General features: G+C 42.6%; 1 protein-coding gene across 12 annotated transcripts in view; it reads left to right on the forward strand.

Annotated features, from left to right (window-relative positions):
- Positions 1 to 20465, forward strand: part of ITSN2 (intersectin 2) — a 125751-nt gene that overhangs the window by 5880 nt on the left and 99406 nt on the right. For all 12 annotated transcript variants that reach the window (XM_043542189.1, XM_037893956.2, XM_043542186.1 and 9 more), the window contains one exon: positions 13206 to 13269. In XM_043542189.1, the coding sequence (XP_043398124.1) occupies positions 13239 to 13269 (31 nt within the window). In that variant the 5' untranslated portion in view covers positions 13206 to 13238. The remainder of the gene's footprint in view (positions 1 to 13205; positions 13270 to 20465) is intronic.

Genomic DNA, 20465 nt, shown 5'->3' on the forward strand with positions numbered 1-20465 from the left:
ATTGACCCGCAGAAATAATCAATTGCGGGCCACACACAAGTAAAAAGCAACTTAATTTAGGGTGGTTTTTTTTAGAGAGAAATATAAAATGTTCAACTCACTCACCGGTGGGAGAGGGGACAGTGCAGAGGCTTGGGGCTTCCCACCCATGGCGGCGTGAGCCAGCATATGCGGCTCCAGCCCCGCGGGGGGGGGGCACCAAGACTTGCTGGGGGCCGGATGAAATTAAGCAATAGGCTGAATCTGGCCCGCAGGCCATAGGTTCCCTACCCCGATCTAGATTGTAACCCTCCTGGAGCAGGAACCATCTTTTTGTTCTGTGTTTCAACAACACCCTGCATGTCTATGTCTAGGGCCCTAGGTGCTTCAGTATTACAAATAATTAATAATAACAACAACACTATGTTATTTGATGCTTCTGTTTTTCTGTAGCTGCTCATTTTTCAGGTGGTGTATGTTAAAAGGTTTTTTATGGAGATATGGGACTGAACGTAATGCTCATGGAAGTCAGTGGAAAGGCTTCTATTGATTAGATAGCACTGGAAAGAGAGACGTGACTTATAATCTTTCTGAAAACAAATGTTTCACTGCTAAATAATAAAGTGCACTGTTAAAAAGTAAATTCAGAAACATTTTCAGTGAGTAAAATAGTGCATTATGTTGCATTTTTCTTTAAAGGTTTAGAGATGTTGTCTGAGCCCAAGAATAAGAGGCTGGGAATTCCTGAGTTCTAATTCCAGCTGTAACACTGAGCAAGTTACTTAACCTCTTTCATTTTCTTTAGCTAGAAAATTAGGATAGAGAAGTGTCTTGAGGCTCAGTTTGTCAATGTTAAAGTGCTTTGGAGATTAAAAGTGCTGTATGGGTGTTAATTTTTATTAATGCTTCAGGTTTGAGGATTAAAAGGTAGTCAGGGCTTTTTTATGCAATGTCCTCAATTGTGTTGCTTTATCTCTGTGTACTATTTGTGTTCAAACACAAACAAAATTGTTGTTTTTCTTTCTTTATGAATATTTGATTCTTTCTATAAAAATACATGTTTTGCTGTAGTTACATTTCATAGTTATTTAGAAAGGTAACATCTTTCTGTTAGTGCTGGGGGGTGAGCAGTTTGTACAAGATTAAAAGGCCTGTGAGGAGATCACCAATAAATAGCTCTGCATTGTTCAGACTGAGAGTGCAATAAAAGATATATCAGAAATATAGTATCCGGTTCACATATTGTAAAAATATACACAGTTCATATTTTTATCACTTAGAAATATCTAAAACCATCCCCAGCAATAATACAGTTTAGCATGTATAAGTTAATTGTTTGTCTCCTGTAGATGAATGAAGAAATAATGGATTAGACTTGTTTGTTAATGTATAGCTGAGAACAGCTTTGTACATGCTTTTCAGAATACCATATGGAATTCAAATGAAGCAAGATGGTGACAGTAGCAGCACAACACACTGGAATTATGTAATTGCAAAATTAAAAAGAACATTTACTGGAAAATTAGCCTTTCATTTTTTTGCAACTTTAAATAGTTAGGGTCAAAAACATTGCTGCTGTATGTGGGTGCAAATGAAACAATGGCATACATACAAAAGCAGTGAACTTGGCTAGTAGTGTTTTGGTATGGATCTTAGTAATAGTTCAGCTATTAGAAATAGTAGCTAAAATATGTTAGTTGGTAATTCTATTGATGTTGCACTTGCCACCCACTTAACCTGCAAATGAAGTTTATGAGGTGTTTGGCATTAATCATGACTCATGTTATCTATATGTAGTTAAGTGATTCAACAACATTGTAAACTTACAAAGTGAAGTAATAGTGGCGGACAACAGGAGATGTGTGTCATTCTCTTCTGAAACATCCCCATCAAGTCTAAAAATTTCCCATTATGGCTATCAGCATATTATGACATTACAAACCCCCTCTGATTTTTTTAATACACTGCCTTTAGCCCAATATTTTGGAAGCCAAGAATTTTGATCATTTTAAATAATTTATATAAAGATATTACAAACTACCCCTCTCTTAAAACATGTACACACAAAAAATAATTTAGTTTAGGCAATTATTATGAATTAAGGTCATACGATTACCATTCTACTGGATGTGTGCTCTTGGTCCAAGGACAAGTTAGGTATCATTTAGTGTACTTAACCTGCAGTACAAGATAAAGTGGCACCTAATCCATTACAAAGCCTTAAATACATTTGCTGTTGTTTCTAATGGTTTAAGTGTTAGTACATTGTAGACCCTGGTACTTGGTGTTTAAAGTTGAAAGGAGAAATTCCAGTTGAATGCCCCATCTGTTAACTCCATTGTGCCCTAGTAACGTGTTGTCTATGGTTTCCATCACCCTTCCACATCTGAATAACCCAGAGGACTCTGAAAATTAAAATAAAATTGTTAAGAAGCAGATAATTTTATACTACTGCAGGTCAGGTATTTTATGGGCATTTTACTTTTCCCATATAAGATTATTTTTAGTTATTTCTCTTAAGGCACCCTAATATCTTCAGGCATGTACACGTGCAAATGTGCTCCCTAGTCACACTAAGACTCTAATCATGCTAATTTACAGTTGTATTTAAAAACGATTTTGGTAGCAGTCCTCTATCACACTGTGGATTGAGATTCTTAACTGAAGACTGTTAGAAATATGTTGTTCTTTTAAAAAGCAAAGTGCTACACAGTCTTGCTTCCTGGGTGATGTACATCTTCCTTTTTAGACAAAAATACCTGCCTGTGCTGGTCAGGTAAACCATACTAACTCTTCCAGTAACAGTTACAGCTAACTGCTGATGTGGACATGGTGTACTTTATATTGTTGTTAAAAATATAGCATCAGTTCTTCTAACTTTAAATGTGAATCCAGATTTAAATAATTCCCTCCTGCCCCCCCAAAAATGCTTCAAGAATTTTGTAAACAGCATATTAAAATTATCCTTTTGAGATGTTGGGTGTAGAAGACTCCATATATTTCTCATGTATCTTATATCTTTTTCTGCTTAACTGCAGTAAGCTCCTTTGATCCACAGACTGTATACTTTGAACTCTTTTTCTGGGACAAATGTTGGAACAAAAAGTCAAAGAGCAGATCTGTTGCATCCTAAAGAGAAAATAGTGCTGTGGTGTACTCCATGGTATTTGCTGCATTATCAGGAAGACAGATATCTCTCTTGCTTTACGGTGGGCTTTCCAGTGTTAATTTCTGCTTGTGAGAAAAAATAGGAGGAGATTTTTCTATATGGTTAGGCTTCCAAGAGATATGTCCAGAATAGAAGATTCAGAATCAGATTAAAGATACTGGCCGTAGAATAGGGAAAATCAACAAAATCCGAGATTTCAAATAAGGGCTTGTCTGCTACATTGCCGGTACAGCCATACTAGTGTAGCTATGCCAACGTAGCCCTCTAGCATAGACATGGCATATATCAACAAAAGGAGGTTTTTCTACTAGCATAGGTAAACCAGTTCTCTGAATGGCATTAGCTATGCCAATAGAAGCACTTTTCTGGTGGCATAATTGCATATATGCTGGGGATTTTGCTGGCGTAGCAGTGTTGTCTACAGGTGTGGTGTTTTTTGTTTTTTTTTTCACATTACTAACTGACATAGCTATGTAAATACAATTTTGTAGTGTACACTAAGCCTAAGTGTTTTCTTTGAGCTAGCTCTGTCTGCTTGTAAGGATAAGCCAACGATAGTTAAGGTAGTGAAAAATCCCATCATTGTACCTACTGGCAGGGAAACTAACCTTATCACTTCATATACTTTCGTTGTGTATATGTAATTGGTTCCTTTGCTTGGCTTGTGTTTTGGCTCTCATTTAATCCACACCGTTAACTTGTTTTTTGCTTTCTTAACAATTCCTAGTTTGTCCAGGCCTCACCTGTGACAAGTATAAAACGGATATTTCCTTAAAGTAAAGAGAACCACTTTTCAATCTGTACTTGAGATAGCCAGTAATTCTGAGTAGTTTATTCTTCTCCACCTTTTTTTTTGTCGACCCACACTGCCCCAGTTGGATCACTCCAAATATTTAAGAAAATGAAGAGAGATATCAAGGCCTTCATTCAATAAATTAACTTTTAATTTAGGTAGGTTTCCTGTTGTCATTGTGCACCAGTTAAAATCATTACAACTCTGTAAGTCAGCATAATAGCAGGAAACTGAGTAGTTGGTTTAAAAGTGATACTGTTAAATAAATCCCACCTGCACCCCCAATAACTATGTGTTTAGGAGAATATTTGTGCTTTCTTAATATAGTTCTGATAATTGTGCAACTTAGCAGACTGACCAATATTTCATAAAGCTAGTATTTTTCACTTAAAACTATTACCTGCTTCAGGGAAATCCCTCTGCCACAAAAATGATCGTTATGATCGTTGAGATACTCCATCATTTTTTAATTATTATTTTAGCATCCATTCTAGACTCAGGTACTTAATACAGTAGTTCATATCAACATTTACAACCTATAGCACACTTAATGGACTACCAATAAAAATTAAAATAAAATTGGCTTCCTCAGCAATAGTGTAGACATCCTGTTTAGGACATTAGTTCTTTTAGTCCAGAGTGTTCATTATTCCAGGTTAATATGTTGCCAGTACGTATTACATTTCCTTTGTAAATCAGTTAGACAGCAACCTCTGGAGTTCGTGATCTTGCTGATTGACTTTTCACTGTCCATTTACTTTTTCTCCACCGTTTCCCCTTTCAATTATGTTGCTCTTTTAGGAGTGGGGTGTCTGAACCAAGGCTTCCAGAATATTTATCAACTTGCTTGTAAATGAACTGGTTTGACCTAACAATTTAACTAATTAACGATTCCTGCCTTATAGCAGTTTTTTGCTAGGTTTTTTTGGAAATATTTGTATGTGATTGCTTCAGATAGAAATTAAATATTAGAAAAGCGTATGCTATATAAGTTTCACTTAGAATGAGAACAAGTAAACATATTTTGAGTGAAGAAATTCGTTTTTTCTTATATTCTAATTCTAGCTTTTTTCTTACCTCTTCTCTCCTTCAGTCTCTTCTTCATTTCCTCACTTCAAAACTATAGTAAGTGTTGGGAAACAATGGAGAAACTACGGTTGATTAGGTCAGGCTGAGAGAGCAGAATTGCTGCTGTAAACATTGATTGGTCAGGTGATCTGTTTACAAGAATGTGTCAGTTCTGTTATTTGAACCTACTGACATCCAACTTTTCCTGTTTTCATCATTTGTGATGCCTTATGCTCCAGACATTAAACTTCTAATCTAAAGGTTCCTGAGTTGGATTACACTTGTTGTTAACTTCAGGCTTTGGTTTTATGCCAGCCTGTACCCCTTACTAGTGTGAGATAGTTGATGACTTTTTTGTTAAGATATCTCCTTTACCAGCTCCATATTTTATGCCCTATGCTTAGAACACCTTAACAGTTAATGTTTGCCAAACAAAATTCCTTCTTCCAAAACACTTCAAGCAAATCCAACTTTGTGTGGAATATTCCAGTTGTAAAGGTAATTTTCTATTCTGTGTTTGTTGTAACCTGCTTGTTACTTGATTATAATCTTTTCTGATTAGGGATCCTTTTCTTTGTTTGGCATACTTATTCCACAGCAGTGTGTCCATCTGTGGTGTTATGTAAAATGTTCTTTGGAAATTTCCAAGTTTTGTTGTAATTTAAAAGTTATCTAGAGTCATTTCTAATCTAGAAACTCCAGCGTAGATCTAGGTTTCAGAGTAGCAGCCGTGTTAGTCTGTATTCGCAAAAAGAAAAGGAATACTTGTGGCACCTTAGAGACTAACAAATTTATTTGAGCATAAGCTTTCGTGAGCTACAGCTCACTTCATCGGATGCATTCTTTTTCACTGAAATTGCACCATCAACTGAGAGTAAGAGGAACTGCTTTATTATGAAGGATGCTAGGAAGTAGTTATATGGTGACTAAGGGATTACCAGACTTGGAATTTGTGAAAATAAACTAATATGCACTTCGATTTCTGAGTAATATCCAAACCTTAGGGACACTGTGACTGCATAGAACTGGAGTTCTTTCTTAGTGGCGAGCACGTTCCTTACCCCCAGACCCATGGAAACAGTTTTGTGGGGGTTTGTATCTGAGGAATTTGGGTCGGTGAGTGGCCTGGTTGGAAATGTAGGGGTAGTAGAACTATTTGAGTTGCACTGAATTACCCCTTTCCCCACCCAAATTCATGAGGGGGACTGGGCGCCTCTAGGCACTGCAATAATACAGTCAAATAAATAAATGAAGAACAGAAGTTAATACAGACCAATGCTGAATTTATGTTTGCTAGCTTGTCCTTTCATATTGTGGGAGACCCCACCCAATGCTTTTGGATTCAGAAACCTTTATAGAATCATAGAATCATAGAATCATAGAATATCAGGGTTGGAAGGGACCCCAGAAGGTCATCTAGTCCAACCCCCTGCTCAAAGCAGGACCAAGTCCCAGTTAAATCATCCCAGCCAGGGCTTTGTCAAGCCTGACCTTAAAAACCTCTAAGGAAGGAGATTCTACCACCTCCCTAGGTAACGCATTCCAGTGTTTCACCACCCTCTTAGTGAAAAAGTTCTTCCTAATATCCAATCTAAACCTCCCCCATTGCAACTTGAGACCATTACTCCTCGTTCTGTCATCTACTACCATTGAGAACAGTCTAGAGCCATCCTCTTTGGAACGCCCTTTCAGGTAGTTGAAAGCAGCTATCAAATCCCCCCTCATTCTTCTCTTCTGCAGACTAAACAATCCCAGCTCCCTCAGCCTCTCCTCATAAGTCATGTGCTCTAGACCCCTAATCATTTTTGTTGCCCTTCGCTGGACTCTTTCCAATTTATCCACATCCTTCTTGTAGTGTGGGGCCCAAAACTGGACACAGTACTCCAGATGAGGCCTCACCAGTGTCGAATAGAGGGGAACGATCACGTCCCTCGATCTGCTCGCTATGCCCCTACTTATACATCCCAAAATGCCATTGGCCTTCTTGGCAACAAGGGCACACTGCTGACTCATATCCAGCTTCTCGTCCACTGTCACCCCTAGGTCCTTTTCCGCAGAACTGCTGCCTAGCCATTCGGTCCCTAGTCTGTAGCGGTGCATTGGATTCTTCCATCCTAAGTGCAGGACCCTGCACTTATCCTTATTGAACCTCATCAGATTTCTTTTGGCCCAATCCTCCAATTTGTCTAGGTCCTTCTGTATCCTATCCCTCCCCTCCAGCGTATCTACCACTCCTCCCAGTTTAGTATCATCCGCAAATTTGCTCAGAGTGCAATCCACACCATCCTCCAGATCATTTATGAAGATATTGAACAAAACGGGCCCCAGGACCGACCCCTGGGGCACTCCACTTGACACCGGCTGCCAACTAGACATGGAGCCATTGATCACTACCCGTTGTGCCCGACAATCTAGCCAGCTTTCTACCCACCTTGTAGTGCATTCATCCAGCCCATACGTCCTTAACTTGCTGACAAGAATGCTGTGGGAGACCGTGTCAAAAGTTTTGCTAAAGTCAAGAAACAATACATCCACTGCTTTCCCTTCATCCACAGAACCAGTAATCTCATCGTAAAAGGCGATTAGATTAGTCAGGCATGACCTTCCCTTGGTGAATCCATGCTGACTGTTCCTGATCACTTTCCTCTCATGTAAGTGCTTCAGGATTGATTCTTTGAGGACCTGCTCCATGATTTTTCCAGGGACTGAGGTGAGGCTGACTGGCCTGTAGTTCCCAGGATCCTCCTTCTTCCCTTTTTTAAAGATGGGCACTACATTAGCCTTTTTCCAGTCATCCGGGACTTCCCCCGTTCGCCACGAGTTTTCAAAGATAATGGCCAAGGGCTCTGCAATCACAGCCGCCAATTCCTTCAGCACTCTCGGATGCAATTCGTCCGGCCCCATGGACTTGTGCACGTCCAGCTTTTCTAAATAGTCCCTAACCACCTCTATCTCTACAGAGGGCTGGCCATCTCTTCCCCATTTTGTGATGCCCAGCACAGCAGTCTGGGAGCTGACCTTGTTAGTGAAAACAGAGGCAAAAAAAGCATTGAGTACATTAGCTTTTTCCACATCCTCTGTCACTAGGTTGCCTCCCTCATTCAGTAAGGGGCCCACACTTTCCTTGGCTTTCTTCTTGTTGCCAACATACCTGAAGAAACCCTTCTTGTTACTCTTGACATCTCTTGCTAGCTGCAGCTCCAGGTGCGATTTGGCCCTCCTGATATCTTTCCTACATGCCCGAGCAATATTTTTATACTCTTCCCTGGTCATATGTCCAACCTTCCACTCCTTGTAAGCTTCTTTTTTATGTTTAAGATCCGCTAGGATTTCACCATTAAGCCAAGCTGGTCGCCTGCCATATTTACTATTCTTTCGACTCATCGGGATGGTTTGTCCCTGTAACCTCAACAGGGATTCCTTGAAATACAGCCAGCTCTCCTGGACTCCCTTCCCCTTCATGTTAGTCCCCCAGGGGATCCTGGCCATCTGTTCCCTGAGGGAGTCAAAGTCTGCTTTCCTGAAGTCCAGGGTCCGTATCCTGCTGCTTACCTTTCTTCCCTGCGTCAGGATCCTGAACTCAACCAACTCATGGTCACTGCCTCCCAGATTCCCATCCACTTTTGCTTCCCCCACTAATTCTACCCGGTTTGTGAGCAGCAGGTCAAGAAAAGCGCCCCCCCTAGTTGGCTCCCCTAGCACTTGCACCAGGAAATTGTCCCCTACGCTTTCCAAAAACTTCCTGGATTGTCTATGCACCGCTGTATTGCTCTCCCAGCAGATATCAGGAAAATTAAAGTCACCCATGAGAATCAGGGCATGCGATCTAGTAGCTTCCGTGAGTTGCCTGAAGAAAGCCTCATCCACCTCATCCCCCTGGTCCGGTGGTCTATAGCAGACTCCCACCACTACATCACTCTTGTTGCACACACTTCTAAACTTAATCCAGAGACACTCAGGTTTTTCCACAGTTTCGTACCGGAGCTCTGAGCAGTCATACTGCTCCCTTACATACAGTGCTACTCCCCCACCTTTTCTGCCCTGCCTGTCCTTCCTGAACAGTTTATAACCATCCATGACTGTACTCCAGTCATGTGAGTTATCCCACCAAGTCTCTGTTATTCCAATCATGTCATAGTTCCTTGACATCACCAGGACCTCCAGTTCTCCCTGCTTGTTTCCAAGGCTTTGTGCATTTGTATATAAGCACTTGAGATAACCTGTTGATCGCCCCTCATTCCCAGTATGAGGCAGGAGCCCTCCCCTCACAGACATTCCTGCCTGTGCTTCCTCCCGGTATCCCGCTTTCCCACTTACCTCAGGGCTTTGGTCTCCTTCCCCCGGTGAACCTAGTTTAAAGCCCTCCTCACTAGGTTAGCCAGCCTGCTGGCAAAGATGCTCTTCCCTCTCTTCGTAAGATGGAGCCCGTCTCGCCCCAGCACTCCTCCTTCATGGAACACCATCCCATGGTCAAAGAATCCAAAGCCTTCTCTCCGACACCACCTGCGTAGCCATTCGTTGACTTCCACGATTCGACGGTCCCTACCCAGGCCTTTTCCTTCCACGGGGAGGATGGACGAGAACACCACTTGCGCCTCCAACTCCTTTATCCTTCTTCCCAGAGCCACGTAGTCCGCAGTGATCCGCTCAAGATCATTCTTGGCAGTATCGTTGGTGCCCACGTGGAGAAGCAGGAAGGGGTAGCGATCCGAGGGCTTGATGAGTCTCGGCAGTCTCTCCGTCACATCGCGAATCTTAGCCCCTGGCAAGCAGCAGACTTCTCGGTTTTCCCGGTCAGGGCGGCAGATAGATGACTCAGTCCCCCGGAGGAGAGAGTCCCCGACCACCACCACCCGCCTTCTCCTCTTGGGAGTGGTGGTCGTGGAACCCCCAACCTCAGGACATCGCATCTCATGCCTTCCAACCAGCGGAGTCTCCTTCTGCTTTCTCCCCCCAGACATATCATCTGGTCCACTCTCCTCAATGGTACCTGTGGAGAGAACATGACTGGTGTGACTCTGGCAGCCTGGCTCTAATGGAACTGTGCTACACAAGAGGTGGCATAGGGCCCCAGAGTTGATGCAGAGACATAGGAACTCTATCTGGGTCTCTTTACATTTCTGCATTCTGAAGTCTGGTTGCTTCTGTGTGAGGTGCAATTTCTCCCACACTCTCAGGACTTTCAGGCATGGGGCACTTCCCTACCTGGGTTATCACTTAAGGGTTTAGATTTGGTGCATCTTAGGTCTTACATTTCAGAAAGCTGCTGTGTGATAGGATCTAGCTACAATACAATAGTATGAGGCCTGGCTGAAACATGGTATGGTCTTGTAATGCACACAGCTATAACCTTGTTTGGCAGTACCATGTTGTAATGGGGATACAAAACACGCTAGCTTTCTGCAGTTAGATGGGATCTTAGAGATTGCCTCTCTCCTCATGGTTTTTAACCTGGCAGTTGAGATCAGGTGGGGTGCTTGAGTTGACAATAGCTTGACTTTGGTATATGGAAGCTGGAGCTAGAGCATTCCCCAAGAGGGCCCTCTAGTTTGAAAATTACTTTTGCTTTCCCCAGGCACACGTCCTCTCCAGAAAGCCTGAGGTTGTTGGACTTACGCAGTGTTTCCAAGGCCTAGCTGTTTGTTTAGGCTTTTTTCTCCAGGGTTGTTGGAGGGATTTATTTTATAGTTTGATGTTCTTCGTAACCCTAAGGTTAAAAAACAAGCCAAAAAGATTTTTTGGTAGTATTGGGTAGGTGGAATGTCAGGCATTTCCCCCGCTCCCCATTTTAAAAATAAAAAGTGATCTGCAAAGGAGAGAACAAAATGAATAGTTCAAGAGTATGGGTTTAATCACTTAAAATTTTATACCCCAATCCACTAACCATACAGATCGACCCTGGTGTCCGTGCACCGCCCTATTTACTTTTACGCCGTCGATTTCAGGTGGGTTCTTCACACACTCATCCTATTGCAGTATCTCAGCTTAGAGTTCTTTTCTAGCAGTTCTCAAAAGTGCAGCTTGTTTTATAGAACTTTATGTTCAGCTGGAAGTTATAAATAGGGAGGAATTGTCCTTTGTTGTTTCATTTTTAGGACATAGGAAGAGACGTTGGAGGCAATCTAAAAATAAACAAATTCATTTTAATTTTCTCATTCTCTTGGAAAAGTTTTCAGCCTTTCTTTTGCCTCCCTCTGTTCTTTCTTCAATTGATCCTTGGTATCACACTTGATTGATCAATGGATTCACCATCCATTTCCATTTTTATATTAAAAAAAGAATGTAAAGTGTCGTGATACTACTGTGAAGAGAGTTACATAAAAACCAGTTGTACTGTGTAATTCTTTCCTCACTAGGTAGCTTCTAAGCAGTATATACTGGGTTAAGTTTAGATTAAAGCATTGGTTTTCACTCGTTTGGGGATGGATGATATATCACAGTCAACATGTGGCTATGCAATGCACAAACCAACCAATGAAGGCAAATTCTTTATGTAAAATTAGCCCATTGTATAGCCAACATTATAAATATTGTGTACAGAATATACATGTAGAGTACTGGTACAGAGTGATTCCTAACATTTTCCATTTAGTGCATAAGTGTGTAGTAAATGCTCCATACTCTGCAAGGAAATTTTTTGAATGCTTCTGGAAGCAACTGCATGGTTTTTGCAATCAATAAAACAATCAGATATGCCAGAATAAGCAACACCATTCAGAAAAAAAATGTTTTTGTACCTTTTAATATTTTTGAAAATGTATTTGAACAGATATTTTTGAAATCACTGAAGGGGGGTGGGCATAATAGTTATCTGAAATATGATACAGAAATTAGAATATTAGAAGCATCTGAACACTGGGATGAGTAACTGCACTGCAGGATTCTGCTATTGTGGGCTAGTGCTGTTTCGTGAGTAGATTCTTCCCTGCCCCCTATTCTCAAATTTTGGATTGTATTTTTTTAATATTTTAACTGAATAAAATTGCCACTTTGTTATGGAGAATTTCACATCATGTACCATTACTACAAAAATGTTTCCAGGTTTAAAGCTTTTGTGGCTCCTTAGTGAACAGTAGTTTCTGCCTTTACAATTACATAGTGGAGGGTGATGATTTGTGTAATTTTCTGTATCAAAATGAAATGATTTTCTCTGAAGCAGTGCCCTGGTGTATGTTGTCTTAATTCTTTATGGGTGTTCCCCATCTGTAAAACGGGGACAGTGCCTAAGTTTGAGGAATGTTTTGAGAATTGAAGTCATTAAACCATGATTTGAGGACTTCAATAGCTCAGACATAGGTGAGAGGTTTATTGGAGGAGTGGGTGGGTGAGATTCTGTGGCCTGCATTGTGCAGGAGGTCAGACTAGATGATCATAATGGTCCCTTCTGACCTTAATGTCTATGAGAATTAGTTAATGTTTTGCCAATATAAAGAACTAATAAATAAAATGTTAAATGCTCTGAAAATGTGACCAGACTAGCAAAACAAAATGTGACAGGCAGCATTTTAACATTTCTTATTCTGAAAGTATGTTATATTAAGAACCCCTCTGATGATGATACTTTTTTGTTTTTGATAATATAATAAAAATAATTGACTTTATAACAATATTGTTTTATATGCTGGAAAATAGACTGCTGCATGATTTGATTAGAGCTAGTTATTTTACAGAATGAAGTATGCAGGGTCATTTCCACTAATCAGCTTTTGTAAGTTCTGTAGAAAGTTATTTAATCAATATTTTATTAACGGAAGTATTATTTCCAAGTATGACAACTATAATTTTAATTTTGATAAATATTAATGTAAATCATGGAAGTTCAAGCTAAAAAAAATCTGTTAGGTTGTCTAGTCCATCCTCCTTCCAGTGAAGGATTGTTCTGTACAGTATATGTTCCAGTGTGTGTGTGTATATTTTATGCAGTACACACTGTACAGTGAATGCCGTTTTCCTTTAAGAATGTGCTCCTAGGTTCAAGACTGCACTGCATACCAAATAAAAATCTCCCACCTACAGAAATCTCCCACCTACTTCCAAATGCAAATTCAGTAAGTTCAGTAGCAGCTTGAAGCCCTGCATTGTTTGCTTCCGGAAGTGTGAGCCGAAGAGGACAGACATTCCCTCTGCTCAGCAGGAGCGCTAAGCTGTGTTCTGCCCTTGTTCCATTATTAATGGGACAATGTTTTTATGTTGCAGATGGCTAAGAGCTAGCAAGGCACATTCAGGACCATGATGGCTCAGTTTCCCACAGCCATGAATGGTAAGTAGCTTGATCTGGGTTCATTTATGTGGTTCGGAGAGTTCTTCTTTGTCTTTATATTTAATATCAACATTATTAGTAATTAACTGATTGCAACATATGCCTCAATGTTTTGGTCAACTTGCTGTAGCATATATACATATATACTGTATACTTATAACTGATGTATAGTCTATACTCTAGGAATTCAGCACAAGTTTGTACTGCAGTATAATTAAGCGTGCACATATGTCTGGAGCATCTAGTAATTTTAGATCATTTAAGGGGTTATTACATGCCGATACCTGACTGTATTTTGAATACTGAATGACTTCAGACGAGGAATAAACTAAGTAACCATTAATTAACAGAATAGGTATTTGAAGTTGTATAATATGGCATATATAATATGATATGTTTTAATTTAGATATGGTAAATATTATTTAGTTTAACTAAAATATTTCAATTACTTGATTATTCATAATCAATGCAGAATGTGCTCAAAATATGCAGATAAATCTTAAATATTTTCCCTCTTGATTTTATGTTTTGTTGTCATGCCAAATAATGCAGAAGCTCATGTTTCTTTCAGTTTCCTTTCAAAGACATACTCCAGATAAAACTTTAAAAGATGCTATGCAACTTCTGACTATGTGTTAGTGAGTTGGATCACTTTGTTTCTAAAGAAAATAGTCTGCCTTAAAGAAACATATTGCTAAATCTGCTGAGAAATTGGAAGTTTTTATGCTATGTTACCTGGTGACTTCATTGCTATAATTAAAGCTACCCAAAAATGAAAAGGGATGGTTAGAGGCAAAGCACACTCTGTCTGCCAAGTGGGGGATGATTTGACAGCTGGGTAAAAAATGTGCAATTTGTCTGGTTTGTTGTTTGAGGTGATAAATTTAAGAAAAACTAAGAGTTTCTAGTAGCTAATTTAGAAATTCACAACTATTAAGGTAAATTAGGGTAATTAGGATAAGGTGTTTTATATGCAAAATATAAATATTTTGAGTCTTAACTATAGGACAAAAATTTAATTATACAGCCATGTTACGGATGTTTTCAATAAAATGTGTAAAACCATTAGTGTGCTATTGACCAACACACTGTTATACTGTAAATGGCAACTATACTTCTGGATGCAGCTAATGTTTCAGTATTGTTTTAAAAATTAGTATAATAGTAGAAGTAAGAACAAAATAAATCCATGTATTGCATACATGAATTCTTAGGCAAAACAAGATGAGTACCACATTGTCTTTTCCACTTCACTGGACAGATGGGACTTAGATAGAAACTTAGTGGAGTCCTGTTTTATTTTTCCTGTTGTTGGGCTTTTTTCGTTTCGTTTTTTATTTTTAAAGTGCTGATTCTTTGGCAGTATTCCCCACCCCAAATTCCATGGAAACCGTTCTTGTGATTCAGAGCTAGTTTATCTCCAGTCATTGTCCCCTCGCTGTCCCTGTGGTGAATCGGTGCCTAAAGTTAATACAGTCTTGTGCTTTGTCTTCACATGCTGCCCCCCCCCCCCCCCAACCCCTTCAGTCCACTTGGGCACTGGGAAAAGGCTGTAGGGGGCAGAGAAGCAGCACTGAGGTACAGAGCCTCCGGATCTCAAAAATTTGCTGATTTGGGGAGCTGAACGGCTTCTCAATCTGTACCACAGCAAACTTTGCTCCCTCTCCCCTGCACTCAAGGGAGGAACAATGCTATGTAAACTTAAGGAGATTCACCTCAGAAAGTTTGCAGTCTACTATGTGAAATCTGCGCCTTTAGTTCAGGGGTGGGCAAGGGCCACATTGGGCTTGCAAAACCGTATGGAGGGCCGGGTAGGGAAGGTATGTCTACACTTCCCACGTTAGAGCGCAGCTGTGGCAGTGCTGTGATGTAGGCAGCGTAGATATGCTTTATTGCCAGGGGAGAGTTCTCCTGGCAATTAAAAAACCCCACCTCGAACGAGTGGTGGTAGTTTTATCACTGGGAGTGCGGCTTCCGGTGATAAAGCGCTTTCTATACTGGTGCTTTTCAGTGTGTTTTTTCACACCCCTGCACGACTAAAGTTTTAGCACTGGAAGTGGCAGTGTAGACACAGCCATCCTGGGTTTTGATCTAGGAAGAATAAACCTTCCCAGCCTAGCTGGAGCCAGGCAAGGGGTATTGCCCAATTTAATAGCTTCCCCATTGTTTCCTCAGGGACACTTGGTATTCTCTTGGACTGTACCTTACCTCAGTGGTTCTCAGCCTTTTTTTAACGAGGGACCCCTAAACTTAAACAGACAAACCTGCAGATCCCTCAAACCCCCTTATTATTTTGTTTCTCATTATTTGTTTCTTTCATGTTATTTTAGTAGTTATCACAAATATTACTATAGAGAAATTATTATTATTTTAACAGATCAACAAAAACACATCAAATTAAAATATTGACAGTTTACCTGATATTAATGATAAATTACAGCATTGCTAGGTGATATATGGGAGTATTGGAGGGATGTATGTTTACTAGCAGAGGGTATTTGGGAAAGGACTGGAGGAGTGCGTGTACTGGGAGGGGGTATTTGGGGGAATGCTGGGGTGATGTATTGGGAGGGGTATTAGGGAGTGCTGGAAGGGTGGGTGTACTGGGAGGGGTATTTGGGGGTGCTGGAGGGGGTACCTGCAGCCTCTCACTCGAGATGGAAGGCAGTCTTGCACTCCCTGTCATGGTGGCAGTGCGGCTAGCACAGGTTTGGGACACAGTGCCAGCCCATCACTGCCTCCCTGCAATCCTCTCCCCTTCCCCTGGCCCAGCCAGGCTCTGAGGCCCCAGAAGAGGAAATTGCCATCTCCACTTACCTGATGGGCCTGGGTGGGCAGGATCCAGCAGCTATGGTTGCAGGGGAGGGACCAGAGGCAACTGGAGAGGAATGTTCCAGATATGGGGGCTAGGCCAGCCTTGCATGGCAGGACTTGGGGAGGAAGTGCCTCCTCCAACCCCTGTCTCACTTCAGTGGGCGTTCTGCAAAGCCGGCATTGGGAAGTGCTGGGACTGCAGCAGCAGGGAAGGAGAACTAGCTCCATGTAGCGGGGCTGGGGACCTCAGCCCACAGCCAGCCATCCTGCTGCTTCCTTCCTCCCCGCAATGCACAGACACGTGTTGAGTGCAGTCGCTAGGGGGAGCTGCTGCCTCCTCGCTGCTTGGTGTCCAGAGGCCTTGCCCATTCCCATTGCTCTGTGGGGGCAGAGTTTGTGGAAGCCCCACTGGATGGGTCTTCTCTAGAGTTGCCAGGTGTCTGGTTTTCGATAGGAATATCCGGTTGAAAAGGGACCGTGGTGGCTCTGGTCAGCACTGCTGACAGGGCCACTGAAAGTCCAGTTGGCGGTACAGCAGGGTTAAGGCAGGCTCCCTGTCTGCCCTGGCTCCACATGGCTCCCAGAAGCGTCCGGCAAGTCCCTACGGTCCTTAGGTGCAGGGGCAGCCAGGGGGACTCTGTGCACTGCCCTCACTCCGTGCGCCGGCTCCACAGCTCCCATTGGCCGGGAACCTCTCAGAGGTTCCTGGCCAATGATTCTGTAAGCACACAGAGCCCCCTGGCCACCCCTGTACCTAAGAGCCGGAGGGACATGCCAGCCGCTTCCGGGAGCCACCTGAGGTAAGTGCAACCTGGCCGGAGCTTGCATCCCAAACCCCCTCCCGAGTCTCAACCCTGAGCCCCCTCCTGCACCCTAACTCTCTCCTGGAGACCGCACCCCAGACCTCATCCTGCACCCCAGCCCCCTGTCCCAGCCCTGAGTCCCCTCCTGCACTCTGAACCCCCCCCGGCCCAGAGCCCCTCCCGCATCCAAACTGCCTCCCTGAGACAGCAGCCCGCACCCCAACCCCCTTCCCCAGCCCGGAGCCCCATCCTGCACCCCAAACACCTGCCCCAGCCTGGTGAAAGTGAGTGAGGGTGGGGGAGAGCGAGTGCAGAGGGAAGGGGAATGGAGTGAATGGGGAGTGGGGCCTCAGAGAAGGGGCTGGGCCTTGGGGGAAGGGGGCAGTGCAAGAGTGTTCTGTTTTGTGCGACTGGAAAGTTGGCAACCCTAGTCTCCTCGGAAGGCAGAAAACTCGGGGGGGGGGGGGGGGCGGGATGTGACCCCGCATGGTTCTCCCCTCTCTGGCTCCCCATGCGTCACCTCTGGGAGGGACCAGTCGGTTCACAGACCCTCTTGATTATACTGGCAGACCCCTAAGGATCCCTGGACCAGGGATTGAAAACCACAGCCTTATATTACTGTTTCTTCCTTTCCTGTTTGTTTTCCTCCAACAGCCTCCTTTGGTTTAACTCCTTACAGTCAGGGAGGATAATATCACACAGGTTAACTGAGATGCATCTGATATTCATAAAATACACATAACTTACTCATTTTCCACACTTGTCCAAGCCCATGACTTGACTTGGATTTTACTAATTGAAAATAGAGTTCAGTCTAATAATGTTAGCCTTACTTGGGTGTCCTGGAGACTAGCTGAGGCATGTCAGTGTGATTAGAATCATCTGCTGCATTTGCCCTAAATGAGAATTATTCTCTCTCAGTAGTGGATAATAGCAGTTGCTTTCTAAAGCTGAGATAAAGGTACTTAAGTTTGTCTGAAGATCCACCTGATTTTCTTATGTGTGGTAGTGCTTGAAGTCCAGAGACGGAAAGACGTTAGGTTCAACCTGGTATGTGTACCAATATATTGAGGCAAGAGACAAGGAACAGAAAAAGTTAAATTTGATTTCAGAGTAGTCTTGGTCTGCAAGCATTGTTGACTAGAATAATAACTACAGCTTTCCAAGGAGAAATACTGTTTCTTGGTTCAGAATGGGCTTTCATAAAACAGTGTGGAATGAGTTTTCAAGTTATTTGTTACCAAAGTATGCGAGAAATGGAAGAAAATGAACAAGGTTCTAATGGTGATAGTTTTATAGATGTTCTTGTTGCGACAAGAGAATGGAAAAACAAAACACTAATGAAATAAAAAGGTGAATGCAGTTACATAAAAAGCAAAAAAAATTAGTTGGATTGTAAACTCTTTGGGAAAGGGATCATATTTTTGCTCTGTGTTTATACAGTGCCACAATGGGGCCCTAGCTGCAGGGTGCCACCACAATAGAAATTGTGTTCTGCCCTGTAGATAAAAATAAGTTAGTGATAAATAAGAACTAACTTGGATTTGTCAAGACCAAATTGTGTCACGTCATATCAGTTTCCTTCTTTGACAGGGTACTGGCCAGTGTTCCCTCTAATTTTTCCCACACATGTGCGGAATAAGTTTTGTTACGTGCACCAATATGGAGGTGATGTGTGACGCATCACCTCCATATTGATGCACATAACAAAATTCATGAGGAGGGGGCAAGGGATTCGGAGTGGGGGGGCTCAGGGCTGGGGCAAAGGGTTGGTGTTGGGATGGGGGGTGAGGACTCTGGCTGGGGGTGCGGTCTCTGGGGTGGGGCCAGGGATGGGGGGGTTTTGGGTGCAGGAGGGGGCTCTGGGCTGGGGCAGGGAGTTGGGGTGCATGAGGGGTGAGGGCTCTGGTTGGGGGTGTGGGCTCTGTGGGGGGCAGGGATGAGGGGTTTGAGGTGCAGGCTGCCCAGGAGCTGTGGCGGGGAGAGAGGACTCCCCCCTTCCCCCCCACCCCCCCCCAGCTCTCTTTCCTCACAGCAGCACCTGGGCTGGGGTGGGAGAGGCGCCTCTCCCCCAGCCGCCACAAGTCCGGGGCAGGTCGGTGCTGGGGCTGGTGGGGAGAGGTGCTGTGGTAGGTTGGTGCTGGGGCTGGCAGGGAGAGGTGCCGCGGCAGGGCTGTGCTGGGAGGGAGGCATCTCTCCCCGTCCCAGCACTGAGCCCCTCTGTGGGGCTTAATAGGCGGCTGCGCAGCCATAACGGGAACTTCGGTACCCGCCTTGTGAATAGGGGGGATGCAGTAGATGTGGTATATCTTGATTTTAGTGAGGCTGTTGATGCAATCCCACATGACATTCCATAAACAAACTAGGGAAATGTGGTTTAGAATAGATGAAATTACTGTAATCTGGGTGCACAATTGGTTAAAAAACTATACTCAGAGTAATTATCAATATTTTGCTGTTAAACTGAGGGGAACATACCTGGTGGGATCCCTCAGAAGACTGTCCTTTATCTGGTACTATTCAATATTTTCATTAATGACTTAGATAATGGAGTAAAGAGTTTGCTTATAAAATTTGCAGATGACACCAAGCTGGAACGGGTTGCAAGCACTTTGGAGGAGAGGATTAGGATTCAAAACAGCCTTCACAATAGGAGGCAATAGTACTGGAGAAAAGGACCAGAGAGTTAGAGTGGATCACAAATTCAATATGAGTCAACTATGTGATGCAGTTGTGAAAAAGGCTAATTTGGTGTGTATTAACAGGGGTGTTGTATGTAAGACATAGGAGGTAATTGTTCCACTATAGTTGGCACTGATGAGGTCTCAGCTGGTGTACCGTGTCCAGTTTTCGGGGCCACACTATAGAAAAGATGTGGATAAATTGGGGAGAGTCCAGAGGAGAGCAACAAAAATGATAAAAGGTTTAGAAAAACCTCACCTATGAGGAAAGGTTCCAAAAAATGGGCATATTTAATCTTGAGAAAAGATGAGGGAAGGGGGACTTCATACCAGTCTTCAAATATGTTAAGGACTGTTATAAACAGGACGGTGATCAATTGTTCTCCATGTCCACTGAAGATAGGACAAGAAGTAATTGGCTTACTCTACAGCAAAGGAGATTTAGGTTAGATATTAGGAAAAACTTTCTTACTATAAGGATGGTTAAATACTGGAATAGGTTACCAAGGAAGGTTGTGAAATCCCAGTTATTGGAGGTTTTTTAAGAACAGGATTACACGAACATCTGTCAAGTATGGTCTAGGCTTACTTGGTCCTGCCTCAGCACAGGGGGCTGGACTAGGTGGCCTCTCCGGGTGCCTTCCAGTCCTTCATTTCTCTAATTCTGTGGTTCTTTAATTAAATAAGTGCTTGCCATTGAGTGAGTACACCATTATGTAATCAGTTTTAAGAATGGGGAAAAGAAAGAGGGGGGAGAGTTGCATGTTGAAAATGACAAAAGGCTATTGAAAAGTGCATATTCCTCAGAATAACAGTAAATGTTCTGTTGCTGTCAAAGAGACAAGGTGAGTGCCGAGGTGGATCAACTTCTGTTGGTGAAAGACAAGCTTTCAAGCT

The sequence above is a fragment of the Chelonia mydas genome, chromosome 3, assembly GCF_015237465.2.
Source record: "Chelonia mydas isolate rCheMyd1 chromosome 3, rCheMyd1.pri.v2, whole genome shotgun sequence".
NCBI lineage: Eukaryota > Metazoa > Chordata > Testudines > Cheloniidae > Chelonia > Chelonia mydas.